General features: G+C 34.8%; 1 protein-coding gene across 2 annotated transcripts in view; it reads left to right on the top strand.

Moving 5' to 3' along the window:
• The window catches only part of Cd2ap (CD2 associated protein), a 97,157-nt gene that overhangs the window by 4,906 nt on the left and 69,683 nt on the right, over window positions 1–22,568 (top strand). For both annotated transcript variants that reach the window (XM_013355819.4, XM_005318598.5), the window contains exon 2: window positions 21,734–21,894. In XM_013355819.4, the coding sequence (XP_013211273.2) occupies window positions 21,734–21,894 (161 nt within the window). The remainder of the gene's footprint in view (window positions 1–21,733; window positions 21,895–22,568) is intronic.

Below are 22,568 nucleotides of genomic sequence, written 5' to 3'. Positions count from 1 at the left end.
CTATCTTGAGACTATATCAGTAGTCAACATTAATAACTGAATCTATAACTGAGATATAATTGGTTCCAAATAAATTTCAGATTTATGGCATCCTCTGTGTATCTAAAGGTTTGGGAATATTCATAGTCTGTAGCATCCCCTCTGTTTATTTGGTCCCAGGAATTTGATATGCCTGCTTTTTTCTTTGCTGCTTTTTTTTCACCTGGATTTTTTTCCTTTCAGATTGAAAGGAGAGCAGATCACAGAGTTGCAGCATGCTTTTACGTTTTAGAAACAAGTATGTAATTCCCAAGGATGTTAAATAGTTATAACTACAAACATAAGAATAAATGGACAACTAAGGCATGAGAAACTTTAAAGTACTTTTAATTCGTGGTCTCTTGATTTCACTGAAGTGGTGTTAGGCTAGTTATTAGAAAGACCTTCATTGTTTTCCTTTTGGATTGATTATTCCTTTCTAATACTTCCTCATACTCCCCCTCAGCCTTCTTTTGGGTTTGTTTTAGATATTTAGACTATTTTACAGACTTTATATCGCTACAAAGCAGTTAGAATTCGATTCATAATCTTTCTAGGAATTTTCCTACCTGAGACCATTTTAGCACCAAGTGAGGTAGGCATTTTCTTTTGGGTATGTTATATATATATATATATATTTTTTTTCTTTTTTTTTAAGGGGCGTGTGTGATGCAGGGGGTTCTTTTTTTTGTCTGGCTAAAGATGTTAATGTGTTATCAGACATGATAGTGTTATGGACTCTGTTTCCTGGAACCTAAATGTATCACATCAGTCCTTTCTAATAGCTCCAGTAGACTTATAATCTTCCAAATTTTGCGTACCCTAAACTTCCCATCATGATACTGTTCTTTTTTTATATTTATTTTTAAGTATTGTTTTAGTTTTAGGTGGATACAATATCTTTTATTTATGTGGTGCTGAGGATAGAATCCAGTGCCTCATGCATGCTAGGTGAGCACCCCACCACTGAGCCACAACCCCAGTGCCTACTGTTCTGTTTTTTTTTAACTTACTTGCAAAACAGAGATAACTAACATGGGAATGTGAATCCAATATCTATTTTAATACTTCATCAGTATCATTTAGCTCAGGTTCTTTTTTTTTTTTTTTCTTTTGAGGAAAGAGTATCATCATGTTCCTGTGGCTGACCTTGAACTCCCGGGATCAAGTGATCTTCCTGCCTTATCCTCCAGATTAGCTGAGACTACAATCATATACCACCACCACATTTTTGGTTTAGTTTAGGTTCTTTTTGATGATTGAATGTCTAGGTAATTCTAGGTTCCAAGGGAGTTACTATGTAACTTTTAATCACTAGGGGTTTCTAGTAGAACAATACTTTTAAGTATTGTTATAGTAACAAACAATTACTGTCAACGTTAGATGAAAGCTGTTTGGGTTGATGATGCAGGTTAGTGGTAGAAGGCTTGCCTAGCATGCATGAGGCCCTGAGTTTGATCTTTAGCAACACCCCCCCCCCCAAAAAAAAGAAGTGTTAACAAAAAGGAGCTACAGATGAAAGATCAATCAAGAAGTATTTGTCTTAATTTCTTTAACTTCTCACAATATTTGGAATCTGATATTAATGATCTTGTCTCTTCCTCCTTCTGATTCTAAATCTATTAGGATAGTTTAGTAGTGTTGTGATAGGAATAAGGCTTAACATAATAGGAATAAAATTTAACATATGATTTCATTAGGAGTCCAAACAAGAGAGGGAATGTAGTATTTTAACAGGAAATATTCCAGGATCAGAAATAATAAACTGTAATAGGAGAAGTGTAAAGAAGATCAGAATATGAATTCTTTGCATTGGAAGGCAAATAAGATTTAGTCATCTCTTATTAGTTTGATTAGTGGATGATACACGAGTATCATCAGTTCTGTTGTGTTAGTGTTCTGGCATTGTGACAAAGTACCCGAGATAATCAACTTAAAAGGAGGAAAGGTTTATTTTGGCTCACAGTTTTAGAACTTTTCGTTCACGGTCTCTTGGCGGGTCACAGTGTAGTATATCATGATGGAAGCACATGGCAGAGGAGTCCTATTCATTTGATGCCAGCTAGAAGCAAAACCAAACAAATAAATAAAATGGCAGGGGTCCCAATGTCCTTTAAAGTGTATACCTCCAGTGCCATAATTTCCTTCCAGTAGGCCCCACCTACTAAATATTCTACTACCTGCCAATAGCACCACAGGCTAGCCTTCAACACATAGGCCTTTGGGGGACATTCAAGATCCAAACTACACCAGCAGTAGATAAAATATTTTTTCTTCTATTCCAGGTAATGAGTATTTACAGTGAAGCAAACTTTCCTTTGAGGTGATCTCTATGATATACTTTTGTCCAAAATCCTGACTTCTCCCTTTTTTCTTTTTCTTTTTTCTTATAGTGCTAGAGAGTAAACTCAGGTATATTTTACTATTGAGGTACCTGCTCAGCTGTTTTTATTTTTTGAGACAGGACTTGATTAAATTGCCCAGGCTGTCCTCAAACTTGCAATCCTGCCTCAGTCTCCTAAGTAGCTGGGATTACAGGTGTAATTGTTACTGTGATGGGTTACATATATATTCTTTTGAGCTATAATAAATAAAACAGAAAACCAAATAATGAAAATAAATAAATTGATAAATTATATAATTTTAAATTTTTTAGTAGTCATATTGCAAAAAAAGAATTGGTGACATTTTGACCATTTTTTTCATTATGTTGGAGTAAAGAAAACCCATTATTTCAACATAAATTAAGTATAAAAATGTTAATGAGGTAGTTGACTTATTTTTCCGTCTTTGAAATCTGATTTGTATTTTTACATTTATACAACATCTCAGTTGGACTAGCCCTGTGTTTTGTGCTCAGTCATTACCTGTGGCTTTTGGTTATCTGCTGAATAGTACAGTTTTAGGATGTAAACCTTATAGGTTTGTTGAAAATCTAATAAGAATCTATCTGAAAATATTTTTTTTGTGATATTTTGCTATTTTGTTAGATATTTAATTAGTGATAACTTCTTATAATAACTTAAGTATATTTTCTCATAGAAAAATGTTCATTTTAGTGAATTGTAATCACTAAAAGTGAACAGACAATTCTTTTATTAGAAGAATTTAATTTTACTTTTTGTATGTTTGTATTTTTCATGTATGCTTAGATACATGGAGAAACTCAAATGATTATTTCAAATATTTTTATGATTCTTAAGTGTGCCATTACAGGTTTTTCATTTGTCTTTGTAACTTATGTATTTCAAGTGTATTTTGAAATTAATTCTTCTATAGCAATTTCCCGTGTGTTGGTAAGTTTAAAATTTTCTTTTTAGCTGATACTTTGCTGAATATTAGTATTTAGAAAATGCTTATTATGCTAGGCATTGTATTGAGCATTTAATCCCCATAGGAGGTATTATGACGTATATTATTGTTCCCATTTTTCAGAAACAGGGATCAAAGTTACAGAGATTGTTACTCTACCAAGGTTGAATACAGGATATGGAGGTGGCAAGATCAGACTTGTGTTGGTTTGATTTTATAGCATGTCTTCTTAATTGTTTCTTAAAACATTTTGGGAAAGGGAAATAATGTAAGATAAGCAGAGCAAGTAATATGACTATCTTAGTGTGGTTTAAAAACAAATTAGCTGGGTGCAATGGTGAGTGTACCTGCAGTCTTACTCACTCTGGAAGGTAAGGCTGGAAGATCACTTGTGCCTAGTAGTTTCAGACCAGCCTGGGCTATACAATGAGAATGATTCTCATCCCCTTCTCCCGCCCCCCCCAACAAACAAACAAACAAACAAAAATAACCCAAAGAAATTCAAATTTTATCACCTAAAAATTGTGGATTGGTATTAAACACTGTTCATGTGCTTGAGTAACTGTTTTGTCTTATGATATGTTAATAAATTTTAACTCTGTTGCACATTGGGTCTTTTTTATGTATCCAGTAGGTTTTCATAGCGTTTATTTAAGTGAGTTTTATAAAACTTCCAGATGAACATTCATATGGTACTTTTTGGTCTGACTTGCACCATGCTTAAAACTAATTTTTAGTGTTTTCTTCAAGTTAAGACTGGAAAATAAAATGAGGAATGAAGAATACTTAATTGAATACTCTAACTTGTTTGCTCTTCAAATGGATTTTTTTATGTTTGTTATCTTAAGAATTTATTTTGGGAGGAGGCATTTATTACATGGGCATGGTAAATTTCTTTTTTTTTAAGGAATTAGTTTTATGTCTTTAAATTTTTTTTTTTTTTTTTGTAGTTGCAGATGGGAAGTTTATTTTTATGTGGTGCTAAGGATTGAACCCAGTGACCCATACATGCTAGGCACGCACTCTGCCACTGAGCTTCAGTCTCAGTTCAATTTCTTTGTTTTTAATCTTAAATTCTAAGTAATTTTGTGAGACTAAAATCGCTATTATTTTTTTTTAAAATTTTTTTCTTTTGTTTTCTTTCTTTTTTTTTTTTTGTTGTGATGCTGGGGATTGAACCCAGGGCCTCGTGTATGCGAACTGACCTATATCCTCAGACCTGCTATTGTTTTTTAAACTTAGATTATGGTTATTTTTGCAGATGTTTTTCACTAATCTAATTTAGTTACATTTCCTTTATCAGATTTCCTTTTCTCTTGGATATGTGATGAGAGGATATGGTGCCATGCAAACCTTTACACACTATTTAAAATACAAAGGAGGGGGGGCTGGGGTTGTGGTTCAGTGGCAGAACACTTGCCTAGCATGTGTGAGGCACTGGGTTGATTCTCAGCACTGCATATAAATGAAGAAAATAAAGGCCCATCAACAACTAAAAATAAATGAATAAATAAATAAATAAATAGAAAGTACAAAGGGGAGGGGAGAGGGTTGTGGTATTTGCTCTTGGTTTTAAGAATGCTAAATTTACTTATGTTGAAATCATATAAGAAATACTACTTATCAATTCTATATTTAACAAGCTTGAGAAAATAAATGGCAAGTTATAATATACCGATAAGAGCATTTTAGATGAAACTATTATATTACTACAATGACTTTAGGGATAATATTGTTCTTTTTTATTAGTATTTTGACTAATGAATCCAGTGGCAATAAAATTTAATGAAATATTACGATGACATTAAGCAATGCTAATCAATTTTGTATTCTTCTACTTATATTAAATACTAAGTATTGAACTCTAGAAATTATTTAATAAAGACTTGTTTTATGGTGAAAAGTAAATACTTAAGTTTTGGAAATTGAAAGTAAAAAAAATATATATTTAATAGGAAATAGTTGATAGAAATATTAAAGTATATGTATCATAGTATACTTCTTTGGCAGTGAAACTGATAATTGTTTAATTTTATGTAAAGCATAGTTTTGTGTATTTTTGTATAACTTTCTCTATTTTGTAGTTTGTAATAATAAAGATTAATGCTCAATAGTAAAACTGGTAATTTTACAGACCCAGACCCAAGTTGATGCTGTTGTAATATTTATCTCTATTGTGTTGACCAAAACTAAAAATAAATATTCTCTATTCAATGCCCATAAAATTTAAAACTGTTTAGAATTCTATGTAAATTGTCTATTTTTTATGAAGTGATTTTTTTTTATAAAAAGTGCTTATTTGAGTAGAATAAAATCTCTTATAATATTGCCACTAGTATTTTTTTTTTTGGCATAGAAATTTCTGTTTATTTATTTATTAGTATTGGGATTAAACCCAGAGGCATTTTAACACTGAGCCATATCTCTAGCCCTTTTTATTTTTTATTTTGAGTTCGGGTCTCACTGAGTTGCTTAGGGCCTTGCTAAAGTTGCTAAGGCTGGCTTTTGAGCTTGTGATCCACCTGTCTTTGTCTTCCAAGTTGCTAGATTATAAACATGTGCAACCTTGCTCATCTCTGAAATTTTAAAAATTTCTAGACTTTTTTTTTTTTTCCTTCCTGGTGGTTGTTGTACTAGGGATCAAATCTAGGGCCTCATAAGTGCTAGGCAAGTGATCACCACTGAGTTACATTCCCAGCTCTTTTTATTTTTTTTTTGATACGGGAGATCTCACCATGTGATTGCTGAGGCTGGCCTTGAATTTGGCAATCCTCCTGCTTAAGCCTTCTGTGTAGCTGGCATTAGAAGTGTTCTCCATTGTATCCAGCAAGATTTTAAGATTTTAAGCTTTATTCCCAGACATTCTTTTTTTTTTTTTTTAATACTGTTGATTTAAAAAAAAAATCTGTTGAATAATTTTTTTTTTTTTAAAACAGAAAATTTCCACTCACTATTTAGGTTTGTAACTTTATAGTATATCAAAGAACCAGCCTGGTCTAACTCTGTAGCATTTCTTCAGCATATTGTATTGACAAATTTCTTTGTGTAATCTCTTATGGCTCAGTTTATTTTTTATTGCTCATTCTGATAGGCTTTTTTGAGGTATTTAGTCTTTTGAGATGTTTAAAAGTGGGTTTCTTTGTTAAAATAAGGAGAATGAAGTGTATAAAAGTCATTCTAATATTATTTTCCTGAAAGATGACAAAAATAAATTTAAAGAATAGTTTAACATAATTTTAAGTAGTTCGTTGTATTGAATTGACAATTTACTGCTGGAATATATATATTTTTGCCATACCCCACATAACTCTATATAAATCTTTTGAATAACATTACATATTATTTATATACATGAATATTATAAAGGATACTGGAGAACTTAATTCTCATATCTCGATGTAAATGTTATAATTTAAGTAGATTGCTAAGAATAAATAGCCCTATTAAATTGAGTATTCAGGAGTTTAATTACAGATAATATATCTAAGTCAGAATTTCTTGTTTTTTAATACTTATTGTATGGAATTTTTTTGTTTTTAAGATAGTAAAGTGATGTCAGAAGAGGGGATAACTTTTTTTTATTGAGTTTCGTATTAGTAGTTCAATTACAAGAGAATTCCTAGAGAAGTTCTTAGAGAAATGGGAAATAGTATTAGCTTTTTTATGGTGTCTTCAGGGATGAAACAACCTGTATTGCTTTTATTAGCTCTGCAGATGGGGAAAAAGTTCTATTGTATTTTTGGGACAGGGTATCTCAAACCTTTCTGTATCTCCTTAGAATGAAACCCTCATTGGAAGAGTGGCTAAAAAAGGAATACTGTTGCATAATTGGGCGTCTGCCATAGTAGCATTCTATAGGAACAGTACACATTTGGATATCTGTTTTTCTGATTATAAAATTATTCATCTTTGAAAGTTTAGAAAATACAGAAAAAAGGAAAAAATGAACTGACATACTCCCCAGAATGAACAGATATTTTGATATATTGGTTGAAATCCTAAAATAAATAAATAAATAAATAAATATATAAACACATATATACATATATATATATGTATATATATATTTTAATATTTTTCTAGTTGTTGAGAGACCTTTATTTTATTTATTTTTATGCAGTGCTTAGAATCAAACCCAGTGCCTCACAAATGCCAGGCAAGTGCGCTTCACGAAACCACAGCCCCAGCCCCCTAAAATATATTTTTACATATTTAGTTCATCCTTTATATTATTAATTTGGTCTCTTGCTTTATTTACTTGAAACTTTCTACATATATCCCTAAGTCATATTTGTTGCAATTAAGTTCTGCTCCTTTTTGTGGTTTAACCATTTTTAATCTAACTAGTTAAACTGTTTTTGAGATGTAGGTTGATTAATAATTTTGCATGTCAGTGTATTTATGATTAAATTTTGCTTTTGAAACTGCACATAATTTGTATTTTTTGGAGAAGAATAAGAAGAAATAAGGGCAATTGACAATCCCAGGTTTTATACTTACATGATTGGTTTGACAGAAGAGTAAGTCAGTAGAGAACCATTAGTGATAAATAAGTCTGTATATACCATGGATTTTTTTTTTTTTTAACCTTGTGAGGTGATTTTTTTTTTTGGATGTATACATTTTTCTCCCCTTTTTTCTCTAGATGTTTTATTTAGACAATGTTATTTGTTTACCTTAAGAAAACAATGAGTACAAACTTTGTTTAATCCATTAAACATAATTGTTATAGTTGAAAGGTTTTATTTAATTTTCCTAGGAGTTTACCAGTTTTCAATGAAATGATGAATTATGTGAGTTTTCCAAATATGGAGATTTCTGAGTTTTGAAATGATAGCCTGCATGCTAGTTGTTCAGTAATGTAATTTCTACATACTGTCTGGTATGTATTAGTATTTTTAGTAACTTATTTTTATCTAATTAAGACTTAGTTATTGTAGAAAAATGCTGAGATAGGCATTGCAGTTTTATAATACCGCCTATTACTTCTGACTCCAATGGTAGTTTGGTGGTTCCCCAAACAGCCTCCCTCATGTCAGATAATTTGCTAGAAGGACTCACAGAGCTCAGTGAATGCTTTTGGTTAGGGTTTATTAAAATGAAAGGATACGGATTAAAATCATCAAAGGAAAGAGAAGCATGGGACAGAGTCTCTGAAAGTTCCAAATGTGGAGCTTCTATCTAGTCATCCTCTCTGTGGAATTGTGGGAGTCTTAATTCCTCTCTGCAAAGATAGGTAGTACCACACGAAGAATATTGCTAACCAGGAAAGATTACCTGAGCCTTGGTGTTCAGAATTTTTGTTGATGAGATATGGTTGACTGCCTGTATGACTGACCTTTGGGTTTTAGCCCCTCTGAAGGTAGAACTGATAACGAATCCACCAAAGCTCCCAGCGTAATCACATTGGTAGACTCTTTGATGTGATCTTTAGGTAAACAAAATTTCCCAGGGAACCATAAAGTTCTTAGTTAAAGGAGACATTCTTCCTAGCAAGCCCTCTCAGGAGATGAGGGTCTTTCCAGGTCTTTCTTTTGGGTAAGGTTAAATCTTTATTACACATAAAGTAAAAGTTGATAACAACAGCATCTCAAATTCTTCTATTAACATTTGACATGTAGCTCTTTAGACATTTTCCTGTGTATACTTCTATTTCTTTTACAAAAGTATGTTGTTACTATACATGTTTTGTAACCCTTTAAAACATTATAGGCCTAAATATATGTTTAAAAATTAGAATGTAACCTTATTGTATTATCTATATGGTATTTTTCCCTAAGAGAAATAAAATAGATTTTGATTCATTGAAATTCTTGTTATAATAAATGAAATTATGTGTTATAAACACTTTTGCCATAATACTGAACAAGTCACTTTAGTATTTACTGTTTTTGTTTAGAAAAACCTTATCAAGAAAACATCTGTGTATAATTAATATCAAAAACATTCAAATGACTTATAATGAAAAATAGTAATTCCTTGATTCATTGATCTCTATTCTGCATTCTCCAAAGGGAAACAACTTTGAAATATATAAATTTTTAAGTATTTTGACTCTCATATTTCTAATAAGTTTCTACTCTTAATTTTGATTTGATACTTTTACTTTTATATTAATCTTGTTAACAAGATAGGTAAAGGTTTGGTTTACTTACCGTTTTAGTTCGCTTTTTTATCTATGTGAGCAAAAGATCTGAACAATATAGGGGAGGAAAGTTTATTTTGGCTCATGGTTTCAGAAGTTCAGTCTGTGGCTGGCCAACTTAATAGCTCTGGGCCCATGGTGAGGCAGAACATAAGGATGGAAGGGTATGACAAAGGAAAGCAGCTTAGGACAAGGCAATCAGGAAGCAAAGAGAGAGCTCCTCTCACCAGGAAAAAAATATAAACCATAAAGGCACGCCTCCAATGATCTACTTCTTCCAGCCACACCCTCCCTACCTTGTTTATTGCCCAGTTAACCCATATCAGTGTATCAATTCACTAAGACTCTCAGTTATTTCACCTAAAGTATTCTTGCATTGTCTCACACATGAACTTTTAGAGGATGCCTCATTGTTAGACCCTAACGTTTATAGTCATATCTTTTCTCCTTGTATCTTATGACAGTTCCAGTTTCTTATTGGATACCTTACCAAGAGATACACTTTATTTCTTCTCTAGCAACTAATATTTTTGTGGATTTAACACTTTTATTATGAAGATATTGATACCTCTATTCTTTACCAACTTTGATCTTTCAGTCTCTTTAAAGGATTGTGTCCTTTTTAATATCTAGGATGTTAACATTTACATTTTTATGTGCAACTATAAGTTTATTTGTTTTGTTATAAAATAATTTGATTATCAACATTAAAATAATTAGTTTCTACATTATTAGGGCCATGTAGATATTTTTTACTCTGTAGCCAAGTAGTGTATGATGATTAATGTATTCAACATTGTATAACTTTTTGCCTTTCCAGAAAATTTCAGTAGGCTTTAGTGTTTATCTCCTATCTGACTTCTTTGTCTCTTTGAGTTTGTAAGATAGTACCGTTTCATAGTCTATCCTCCATTCCTCTTGACTTCCAGATTCTTCCTAGTACTTTCTGCCTTATTTCAGTCTAGGTGGATTTTTTTCTTAGTTTTGATGCACAGTTGCTGTTTAGCACTTATTTTCTTACTCTTTGGCTCCACTCTTTCTTGGATTTTGTGTCTTACTGTTTCTTTCATATTTTTATTTTTCTGGATAATATTTTGTAATTTCATATGTGGGAGTTAATTTTCTTTTTCTTTGCCTGTGTGAAAATGTTATATCCTATGCTTGCTTGCTAGATTGGCAGAATAGGGAGTGAATTTGTTTTTTTTTTCAGCACTTCAATTATTTTTTTCTAGAAATTTTTTTTTCTAGAAAACTTGCTAATGACGTTTTCCAACTTGATTCTCAGTTCTTTGTGGATGAACTTTTTATTTCCTCTTAGATCCTCTAGGATCTTTTTATTCTTATTGATTTTTACATACAGGCAAATCTTGATTTGTTCATTGTACTGAACTCTCACAGTCCTTTTTGAAGATTTGTTTCAGTTAGCTTTGTGTTATTTTCTTATTTATTTTATGAATTCTCCAATTTCTTCTCTCCTTGAACTTTTAATTGGATGTTGGATTGATCACCTGAGTTTTTGTTTTCGTATTTTCTTTGTCTCTTTGTTTTACCCTTTTGGGAATGTTTTTTTGGATTTTTCTCCTTTAAAATTTAATTTGAAAGATAATCAAAGCCTTTTTATTGTTTTTTCATATAATTTCATTTCTTTTTTCATATCATTTCATTACTTTATATGCTTAAGTACATCAATTTAAAGATATAAATTCGTTGCATATGTTTTGAATTTTTCAAATATTGAAATAATCACTGAGTTGTGGAAAAGTCAGATATATAGGATAAGGAATTTTTTTTTCTGATATCTTTCACCTGAGTGCTTTACTGTGTATTCTTTACAAACCAGTACCTTCTTCCACATAATCACAACATAACCATAAGATTTAAGAAATTAAAGCTGGTCCATGGTGGTACATGCTTGTAATTCCAACTACTCATGAAGCCGAGACCAGGTGAATCACAAATTTAGGGTCAGCCTAGATAATTTAGTGACACCCTGTCTGGAGGGAAAAAAAAAAAGAATAAAATGAAATAAAGTTAAAATAAAAAGGTCTGGGGATATAGCTCAATGGTAGAATACCCCTGGGTTGAATCCCCAGCACCATGAAAAAAAAAAAATGTTGATTTATAATCTGTACAGGCTTATTTTATTGAGCAGGATGTATTCTGTTAATTTCATAATTTTGATGCTCAAACTGTTCTAATTTAAACAGGAGGCACCCTTTTGATATCACTTTTCTGTATCTGTGTGATAGCACTTCATTTGTTAGAGAACTTCCTTGCTTTTCTGGCACGACACAATGTTCCAGGCTTATCTTGTACTTTCCTGCCTACCTCTGGAATGGATCATTTTTCCCCAGATTCCTGATTGCTTTTTGTAGAAAGTGATATTTATTAAATCTTTGCATTAGGTTTGCTCATTGCCACTGGAGTGTCACTGATTTAAGGTCAATTTAATGGACAGAAGTAGTGTGTGTGTTCTGTGAAAGAATATGTGTGTATATGTGTATATATATGTATGTATGTATATGTGTGTGTGTATATATATGTATAATATGTGTATATATATTTATATAAACACACACATATGCATATAGACGTTTATATCTGTGTATTGAAACTATAGATTCACACTGATAATTTCTTACAGTTCAATATCACAAGATTGAATCTGGCTTTTTCCTTTTATATGTTCATAACCCTCTTCTCTGTCTTAGAAAAGCTTGAAAAACATGGCTTCTACTGTCCTTAATGTATTTGTTTATTCCATCAGTTTTCCTGGATATAACATAACACCCTCTTCATTTACTTTAGCTCTGACTCTTTATTCTAGGAGTTAATTTTTAGTTTTCATAGTCTTTCATGACAAACTATTGTCTGCTTATATTTGATAACAAATAACTAGTAAATAAAAAGCTATTGAGTTGTGTCCCTCCACCCTACTCCCCAAATACTGTGACTTAGAGTATTATTTTGGAATTAGCAGGTCATAAACTGCCTGGTCCTGTGAGTAACTTATAAATTTCTCAGTAATTGTTCTACGAAACCAGCAATAATCTATAATACTGTTAGCTATATAAATTTCCTCAAACTGGTTTGTTTATTGTTTTGTAGTTTAGCTGTTAGGTTTTTGCTTCAAGAGAAAAATGCATAGTTTTTAAAACAATTTGTCTTATTGAATTACTCTAGTTGATTATGGCTGTCAGCACCTCTATATAGAGATTAATTCTCCTATTTTTAGCCCTGCATTAAATATGAACCCTTTTGTAATCTGTTTTTGGTCTTTGGGGGTTCTATAGAGCAATTTGATATCTTTCTTATGAAGGCTTCTGTCTTTATCAGCTATGCATCCATTTTCAGAAACTTGTTGAAATTCCTTCCTGGGTCCCTTACCATTTTAGGATGTTTTTAGCTGTAAATAGAAATTTTGTCTAAATTTTACTTAAAAGTTATGATAGAACTACTTCATGTAATAAATCTAAAGGTATGGTACCTTTACAACCTTATAGATCTAAATTTAGTTATTTAGGTATGGCTAATCTGCAGTTGAGCTAAATTTAGTAGTTTGAGAATTTAGCCATGATTTTCATCTTTGTTCACTTCCATCTGAATCATAACTGCTGTTTTTTTTTTTTTGTTGCTGTTTGTTTGTTCTGTTTTTTTCTCAAACAGCAGCTTAGGCACGACATATTAAAAGTTTAGTTAAGGAAGACATTCCTTCTTTTTCCTGGAATGAAAGTGGTGCTGGGAATTGAACCCAAGGCCTCACATTCTAATCACATCCTCTTAGTAGCTCTGCCACTGAGCTACACCTAGTCCTGTGTTTTTGTTTTAAAGATCAAATAAAACTTAGCAGGAAGCAGGAATTCATTTATTCCATATCTATTTGAAAACCTTTCACTGTAGGTATGTATGAATTGAAGTAACTGTAAATGGACTATCTCTAGACCTTTGCCTCTTTGAACAGCAGCATTAGATATTCTTGCCCTTACTTAATCAAAATCTACATTTAAACATGGTTCTCCAGATGACATGATTGTACTTCAGAGAAATGCTGGCTTAGGTTAGTTAAGATTTAACTTCCTGTGGCTTAGAGAAGTTTGACTTATAAAAGTACTGTGTTTCAGAATATAAATCTAGTTTAGTTCTGTGAGAACAAAAGGAAAAAGGGACAGACAGTACAGGAATGATGGTTGGTTTGACAAGTAATGTGTTTTTATACTTCCTTAGTTTTTTGGTTATAGCTGTATAAATATATATTATTGTTTTCTTATTTTTTTAAAAGTTTTTTATTGGTTCTTCAAAACATTACAAAGGTCATGATATATCATCTTTCATACATTTGACGCAATTGGGTTATGAACTCCCATTTTTACCCCAAATGCAAATTGCAGAATCACATCGGTTACACACTCACATTTTTACATAATGGCATATTAGTGACTGTTATATTCTGTTACCTTTCCTATCCCCTACTATCCCCCCTCCCCTCCCCACCCATCATCCCTCTCTACCTCATCTGCTCTTGTTCAGTTCTCTCCCTTGTTTCCCCCCCCCTTTCCCCTCACATCCTTTTCTATGTAATTTTGTGTAACATTGAGGGTCTCCTACCATTTCCATATGCTTTCCCTTCTCTCTCCCTTTCTCTTCCCCCACTCGTCTTTGTTTAATGTCAATCTTTTCCTCATGCTCTTCCTCCCTGTTCTGTTCTTAGTTGCTCTCTTTATATCAAAGAAGACATTTGGTATTTGTTTTTTAAGGATTGGCTAACTTCACTTAGCATAATCTGCTCTAATGCCATCCATTTCCCTGCAAATTCTATGATTTTGTCATTTTTTATTGCTGCGTACTACTCCATTGTGTATAGATGCCACATTTTTTTTATCCATTCATCTATTGAAGGGCATCTAGGTTGGTTCCACAGTCTAGCTATTGTGAATTGTGCCGCTATGATCATTGATGTGGCAGTATCTCTATGGTACGCTCTTTTAAGATCCTCAGGGAATAGTCGCGAGGAGGGAGATAGCTGGGTCAAATGGTGGATCCATTCCCAGCTTTCCCAGGTATCTCCATACTGCTTTCCAAATTGGCCTTACCAATTTTCAGTCCCACCAGCTGTGTACAAGTGTACCCTTTTTCCCCACATCCTCACCAACACTTACTGTTGTTTGACTTCATAATGGCTGCCAATCTTACTGGAGTGAGATGGTAGCTTAGGGTGGTTTTGATTTGCATTTCTCTGACTGCTAGAGATGGTGAGCATTTTTTCATGTACTTGTTGATTGATTGTATGCCCTCCTCTGTGAAGTGTCTGTTCAGGTCCTTGGCCCATTTGTTGATTGGGTTATTTGTTATCTTATTGTTTAATTTTTTGAGTTCTTTGTATATTCTGGATATTAGGGCTGTATCTGAAGTGTGAGGGGTAAAAATTTGTTCCCAGGATGTAGGCTCTCTATTCACCTCTCTTATTGTTTCTCTTGCTGAGAAAAAACTTTTTAGTTTAAGTAAGTCCCATTTATTTATTCTTGTTATTAACTCTTGGGCTATGGGCGTCCTATTAAGGAATTTGGAGCCCTACGCCACAGTTTGTAGATCGTAGCCAACTTTTTCTTCTATCAGACGCAGTGTCTTTGATATCTAGCTCCTTGATCCATTTTGAGTTAACTTTTGTGCATGGCGAGAGAAAGGGATTCAGTTTCATTTTGTTGCATATGGATTTCCAATTTTCCCAGCACCATTTGTTGAAGATGCTATCCTTCCTCCATTGCATGCTTTTAGCCCCTTTATCAAATATAAGAAAGTTGTAATTTTGTTGCTTGGTTTCTGTGTCCTCTATTCTGTACCATTGGTCTACCTGCCTGTTTTGGTACCAGTACCACGCTGTTTTTGTTACTATTGCTTTGTAGTACAGTTTGAACTCTGGAATCTCTATACTTCCAGATCCACACTTCCTGCTTAGAATTGCTTTTGCTATTCTGGGTCTTTTGTTTTTCCATATGAATTTCATGATTGCTTTCTCTATTTCTACAAGAAATGCCTTTGGGATTTTAATTGGCATCGCATTAAACCTGTAGAGAACTTTGGGTAGTATCACCATTTTGATGAGGTTAGTTCTGCCTATCCATGAACAGGGTACATTTTTCCATCTTCTAAGATCTTCTTCTATCTCTCTCTTTAGGGTTCTGTAGTTTTCATTGTATAAATCTTTCACCTCTTTTGTTAGGTTGATTCCCAAGTATTTTATTTTCTTTGAGGATATTGTGAATGGAGTGGTTTTCCTCATTTCCATTTCAGAAGTTTTGTTGCTGATATACAGGAATGCCTTTGATTTATGCGTGTTGATTTTATATCCTGCCACTTTGCTGAATTAATTTATTAACTCTAGCAGTTTCTTTGTAGACCCTTTTGGATCTGTTAAATATATTATCATGTCATCCACAAATATCGATAATTTAAGTTCTTCTTTTCCTATTTTTATGCCTTTAATTTCTTTTGTCTGTCTAATTGCTCTGGCTAGTGTTTCAAGAACTAAATTGAATAGAAGTGGTGATAGAGGGCATCCCTGTCTTGTTCCAGATTTTAGAGGGAATGCCTTCAGTTTTTCTCCATTTAGGATGGTGCTAGCCTGAGGTTTAGCATATATAGCTTTTACAATGTTGAGGTAAGTTCCTGTTATTCCTAGTTTTTCTAGTGTTTTGAACATAAAGGGATGCTGTACTTTGTCTAATGCTTTTTCTGCATCTATCGAGATGATCATGTGGTTCTTGTCTTTAAGTCTGTTGATGTGGTGAATAGTATTTATTGATTTCCGTATATTGAACCAGCCTTGCATCCCAGGGATGAATCCTACTTGATCATGGTACACTATTTTTTTGATATGCTTTTGTATTCGATTCGCCAGGATTTTATTGAGAATTCTTGCATTCAAGTTCATTAGAGATATTGGTCTGTAGTTTTCTTTCTTTGAAGTGTCTTTGTCTGGTTTCGGGATCAGGGTGATGTTGGCCTCATAGAATGAATTTGAAAGAGCTCCTTCTTTTTCCATTTCTTGAATTAGCTTGAAAAGTATTGGTATTAATTCTTCTTTGAAGATTTTGTAAAACTCTGCTGTATACCCATCTGGTCCAGGGCTTTTTTTGGTTGGTAGTCTTTTGATGGCTTCTTCAATTTCTTCCTTTGTTATTGGTCAGTTTAAATTGTGTGTGTCTTCCTGACTCAATCTGGGCAGATCGTATGACTTAAGAAATTTATCGATATCTTCACTATCTTCTATTTTATTGGAATATAGGGTTTCAAAAACTTTCTAATTATCTTCTGTATTTCTGTAGTGTCTGTTGTGATATTGCCTTTTTCATCCCGTATGTTAGTAATTTGAGTTCTCTATCTTCGTCTCTTTGTTAGCATGGCTAACGGCTTGTCTATCTTATTTATTTTTTCAAAGAACCAACTTTTAGTTTTTTTAATGTTTTTTTTGTTTCAATTTTGTTGATTTCTGCTCTAATTTTAATTATTTCTTTTCTTCTACTACATTTGCTGTTATTTTGCTCTTCCTTTTCTAGGTTTTTGAGGTGTAGCGTGAGTTCATTTATTTGTTGGTTTTTTCTTTTTTTGAGGAAAGAACTCCAAGAAATGAGTTTCTCTCTTAAATCTGCTTTCATTGTGTCCCATAGATTCCAGTATATTGTGTCTATATTGTCATTTGTCTCTATGAATTTTTTTATCTCCTTCTTTATGTCTTCTATAACCCATTGATCATTCAGTAACATATTGTTCATTTTCCATGTGATGTAGGATTTTTCCTTCCTTCTTTTATCATTGATTTCCAGTTTCATTCCATTATGATCAGATATGGTGCATGGTATTATCTCCACGCCTTTATATTTACTAAGAGTTGCCCTATGGCATAATATATGGTCTATCTTTGAGTAGGATCCATGTGCTGCTGAGAAGAACGTGTATCCACTTGATGATGGTTGATATATTCTATATATGTCAGTTAAGTCTAGGTTATTGATTGTGCTATTGAGTTCTATAGTTTCTTTATTCAGCTTTTGTCTAGAGGATCTGTCCAATGGTGAGAGCGGTGTGTTGAAGTCACCCATAATTATTGTGTTGTAGTCTATTTGACTCTTGAACTTAAGGAGAGTTTGTTTTATGAATGTTGCAGCTCCATTGTTTGGTGCATACAAATTGATAATTATTATGTCTTGTTGGTGAATGGTTCCTTTTAACAGTATATAGTGTCCTTCTTCATCCCTTTTGATTTACTTAGGTTTGAAGTTGATTTTATTCGATATGAGTATGGCCATTCCTGCTTGCTTCCGAGGGCCATGTGAGTGATATGATTTTTCTCAACCTTTTACCTTCAGCCTATGTATGTCTTTCCCTATCATATGAGTCTCTTGAAGGCAGCATATTGTTGGATTTGTTTTTTTGATTCAGGTTACTAGCCTATGTCTCTTGATTGGTGAGTTTAGTCCATTAACATTTAAGGTTACAATTGAAATATGATTTGTACTTCCAGTCATGTTTGTTTATTTATTTATTTTAGTTTGGCTAGTTTTTACTTTTTTGGTTATTTTCCTCACCCTTTACTGAGATACCTCCTGCTGTTAGTTTTGGGCACTATTTTTCAATTTCTCTTCTTGTAGTATTTTGCTCAAAATGCTTTGCAGTGCTGGTTTTCTGGCTGCGAATTCTTTTAGCTTTTGTTCATCGTGAAAGATTTTAATTTCATTGTCAAATCTGAAGCTTAATTTTGCTGGATACAGTATTCTTGTTTGGAAACCATTATTTTTCAGCGTTTGAAATACATTGTTCCAGGATCTTCTCGCTTTTAAAGTCTGTGATGGAAAACCAGTCGTTAACCTAATTGGTTTACCCCTGAATGTAATCTGCCTCCTTTCTCTCGTAGCTTTTAATATTCTCTCCTTGTTGTGTATGTTGGCTGTCTTCATAATTATATGTCTTGGAGTTGGTCTATTATGATTTTGAATGTTTAGGGTCCTGTAGGCTTCCAGGATTTGGCAATCCATTCCATCTTTCATCTCTGGGAAGTTTTCTAGAATTATTTTATTTAATGGTTGTCCATTCCTTTGGTTTGATTCTCTTTGCCTTCTTCTATCCTGATGACTCTCAAATTTGGTTTTTTTATGACATTCCATATTTCTTGAATAGATTGCTTGTGGGATTTAAGCATCTTTTCTGTGTTTACTATATTCTCTTCAAGTTGATAAACTTTGTCTTCATTATCTGATATTCTGACTTCTACTTGATCTAGTCTCTTTGTAATATTCTTGTGTGAGTTCTTAATTTGGTTTATAGTTTCCTGCATTTCTAGGATTACTGTTTTTTTTTAAAGATCTCTATCTCCTGGTAAAGCTCATTCTTTGCCATTTGAGTTTGTTTGTTTAATTCATTTTCAAAATATACTTTTATTGTTTTGACTTGCTGTCTCATGTCTTCTCTAATATTCCTTTCCTTCTGAGTTAGGTATGCCTTGAGTTCTTTCCCTATCACTGTTTCTGATGCTTCTAGGTCCTCCTGTAGATTTAAGTTGTCCTGCATTGTTTGTACTCCTTTTTCCCTTGTTTTTTCATGATGTTCACGCTACTTTCCAGCTCTATTTGATTGCTGTGTTTTTGCTCTCTTCTATAAATTTGTTTTGGTTTTTTATCTCTGTTGTCTCTCCTTTGTGTTGGTAGACTCTGCTTGCTAAAGTGGATTCTGTTGGGAAGGAATTCCGAAGGTCGAGCTCCAGTGACATCACCTCTCTGCTATGGCGGGCCCCAGGCTCCTTACTGGGGTGTCCGAATGGAGGGGTGGGACTGGGCTGTCTCTGGTTGGTTTCAGCTCCCGGATGCCGGGGGCTGGGCGGTCTCCAGCCGCCCAGTCGTGCTGGCAGCCTGCAGGCGATTAGTCGCCTGACGGCTTGCGGTCTCCAGTTGCCCAGTCGCAGCAGCAACGGGCTGCTGTTGCTGGTGGGCGGGCGATCTCTAGCCGCCTAGTCGTGCGGTCTGTCGCCTAGTCGTGCGGTCTGTCGCCGGCAGGCAGGCGGTCTCCAGCTGCCCAGTCGCATGGTCAGCCAGAGGGCGATCAGTCGCCCGCGGGCATGTGGTTTCCAGCCGCACAGTTGTAGGGGCAATGGGCCGTCTGTTGCTGGTGGGTGGGCGATCTCTAGCCGTCCAATCGCAGGGGTAATGGGCCGGTTTTCGCAGGTGGGCGGGCGGTCCCCAGCTGCCCAGTTGCGCGGGCAGCCGCCGGACGATTGGTCACCCTCCTGCGTGCGGTTTCCAGCTGCTCAGTCACAGGGGCAATGGGCCGGCTGTCTCTGGTGGGCGGGCGATCTCTAGCCGCTCAATCTCGGGGGCAATGGGCTGGTTGTTGCAGGCTAGCGTGCGGTCTCCAGCCACCCAGTCGCAGGGGCAATGGGCTGGCTGTTGCTGGTGGGTGGGCAATCTCTAGCTGCCTAGTCGTGGGGTCGGTTGCTGGCGGGCAGACTCCAGCCGTGTAGTCGCTCGGGCGGCTTGTGGAGTTTCGCTGGTGGGCGTGTGTTCTCCAGCTGTGAGGGCCTGGCCTCTAGTCCCCTGGTTTCTCCTGCTAGTCCTGGTTTCTTCTGCTAGACCAGATTTCCCCTGAGTGATGCCTCTCGGCAGTTCAAACTGTACTCTGGGCCTGGAAGGTGACTATTGAGACACCACCCCGCACTCTATTGTTTTGATCTTTTCCGCTCCCCCCCCCCCAGGCTGGCAATACAGGTTTTGTTTTCCCCGCTGATGGGAGCCGGAGTTGAAGGTTGGGTGTCTCTAGTTTTCCCCGCATCTTTATGCAGGCTTGCTCTGATAATCTCTCCCCCGGAGAGCCTAGGAGAGATTTTATGCGAATTCCCCGCTGTATGGGAAATGAGCTGAGTAACATGCACCTGTTTTATTGTTGCAATCTGTTGGAGAGTGGCGGTGGTTACTTCAGCTCTCCAAGATGGTGGCCGCTGGTTTCCTTGGTGGAGTTTCCATTGTGGGGGATAGAACTGTCCCATTTCCTTCCCCGTCTGAAATCCCGAACTCAGCCCGGGGTTCAGTGAGTGTTCAGGCTGCAGGATTCCACAGAATCTGCAGCAATCTCCCTGCTTGCTGGTTGCTTCTCGGCGGCTCCCAGCCGTCTGTTGGATCAGTGCTTTTTGAACCAGTCAGGCATGGCCCCTTCCACCACAGCTCTGATCTTGAAGAACTTTTTGATGTTCCCACAATGACAAAATCACCTAATAATGCCTTCTTATTATTTTTGTAGGAAAAAATATTAATGGAGTATGGCTAATCTACCATCTGGAATAGAAAATCTGTTATTCCCCTTTTAGAAAACATTGAGCCGTATAAAATATTAATGGTATTTGTATATGATGTGTTATAATCCCAAATCTGATTCTTAAAGAATGAAAAATAGAGAACTTATTAATCTTTGTTGTAGGGTATTTTCGTTTTTTTTTCTATAATGGTATCAGTACAAATTTAATAGTTCAGAACAATATATATTTATTGTTTCTGTGGTTTTTGAGTATGGGCTTGGTTAGTTGGAACTTTTATAAATCTGCGCTGAAGGTATTGGTTAGGGTTGGCTTCTCATCTGGGGCTCTAGTGGGGAAAGATCTGTTTGTAAGTTCATGTGATTGCTAACTTCCTCAGTTACTATTCATTGTTGGACTGAGGGACTCAATCAGAGGCCTCCCCTCATTACTTGCTTGTGGCCTTCTCCATAGGCCAGTTTACAAAGTGTAGCAGTGTATATTTTCAAAGCTAGAAGGGAACGAGACCCCTAGCAAGATGGGCATTACAATTTTTCTTAATCACATGTAGTCAGTCATTTTTGTCATATTCTATTGGATACAAGTCAGTCACAGGTCACATTCCCACTCAAGGAGAAGGAATTACAAAATGATGTGAATATGGGATGGGGGTGGTAACCAGGGGACCACTGTAGAGTCTCTCTGCCACAAAGAGTATACATCTGATTTTAAGAATGTAATGGAATGAGTTACATGTTTTATTTCTTTTGAGGCTCTCACTTAAAAGCTGTATGTGTTCTGTACTAAGATAATAAATTTGTTGATATAGTCACATATTGAAATCATTAAGACAGGTGATGATGATGTTTATGTTGTGTTAACCAGTGTTGGTAATCAGACTTAAGTAGTTTTAATTTGTTAATATTATTTATAAGTATTTTGTGAATTAGATTTTAGACATTTCTTTTTTCCCTCCCCTTTTTTAGTTGACTATATTGTGGAGTATGATTATGATGCTGTGCATGATGATGAATTAACTATTCGAGTTGGGGAAATCATCAGAAATGTGAAAAAACTACAGGAGGAAGGATGGCTAGAAGGAGAACTAAATGGGAGAAGAGGAATGTTTCCTGATAATTTTGTTAAGGTAAGTATTTTCAGTTAAATTTCAAGCTGTTACTTCATAGAATTTTATTTTCAATGTTAAATACTTAAAATAATACCTAAAATGAAAATGTTTTCAATCAATTTTTACTGTAGAATTTAAGAAAATAGAGGTTTAGATACTTCTATAATGAATTTTATTATTTCTTTAGTGACCTGCTGGATAATAACACTGTATATATGTGTGTTTATGTGCTTCTATATGTTTGTAGGTTTGTGTATACTTGTGTTAGTCAGCTTTATTTCACTGTGACAAAATACCTGAGAAAATCAACTTAAAGGAGGAAAGATTTATTTTAGCTCATGGTTTGAGAGGTTTCAGTTTATGGTTGGTTGACTCCATTGCTTTTTAGGTCTTTATTGAGGCAGAGCATCATGGTAGGCAGTATGCAGTGGAGCAGAGCTGCTTAGCTCATGGTGGCCAGGAAGCAGTCAGAAGAAGGAGTGGGGACAAACTATAACCCTCCAAGAGCATGACCCCAGTAATCTACTTTATTCAGCTAGTCCCCATCTCCTAAAGTTTCTGCCACCTCCCAATAGCCTATTAAAAAACTGTGAATTCATCAATGTATTAATTTATTGATGAGGTTAGAGTCTTTTTGATCTATTCATGTCCACAGGCCCGACCTGTGAACACTGCTGCATTGGGGAACCAAG

This window comes from Ictidomys tridecemlineatus, chromosome 8 (assembly GCF_052094955.1).
Source record: "Ictidomys tridecemlineatus isolate mIctTri1 chromosome 8, mIctTri1.hap1, whole genome shotgun sequence".
In the NCBI taxonomy this organism is placed as follows: domain Eukaryota; kingdom Metazoa; phylum Chordata; class Mammalia; order Rodentia; family Sciuridae; genus Ictidomys; species Ictidomys tridecemlineatus.
This window is presented reverse-complemented; position numbering and strand designations above follow the sequence as displayed.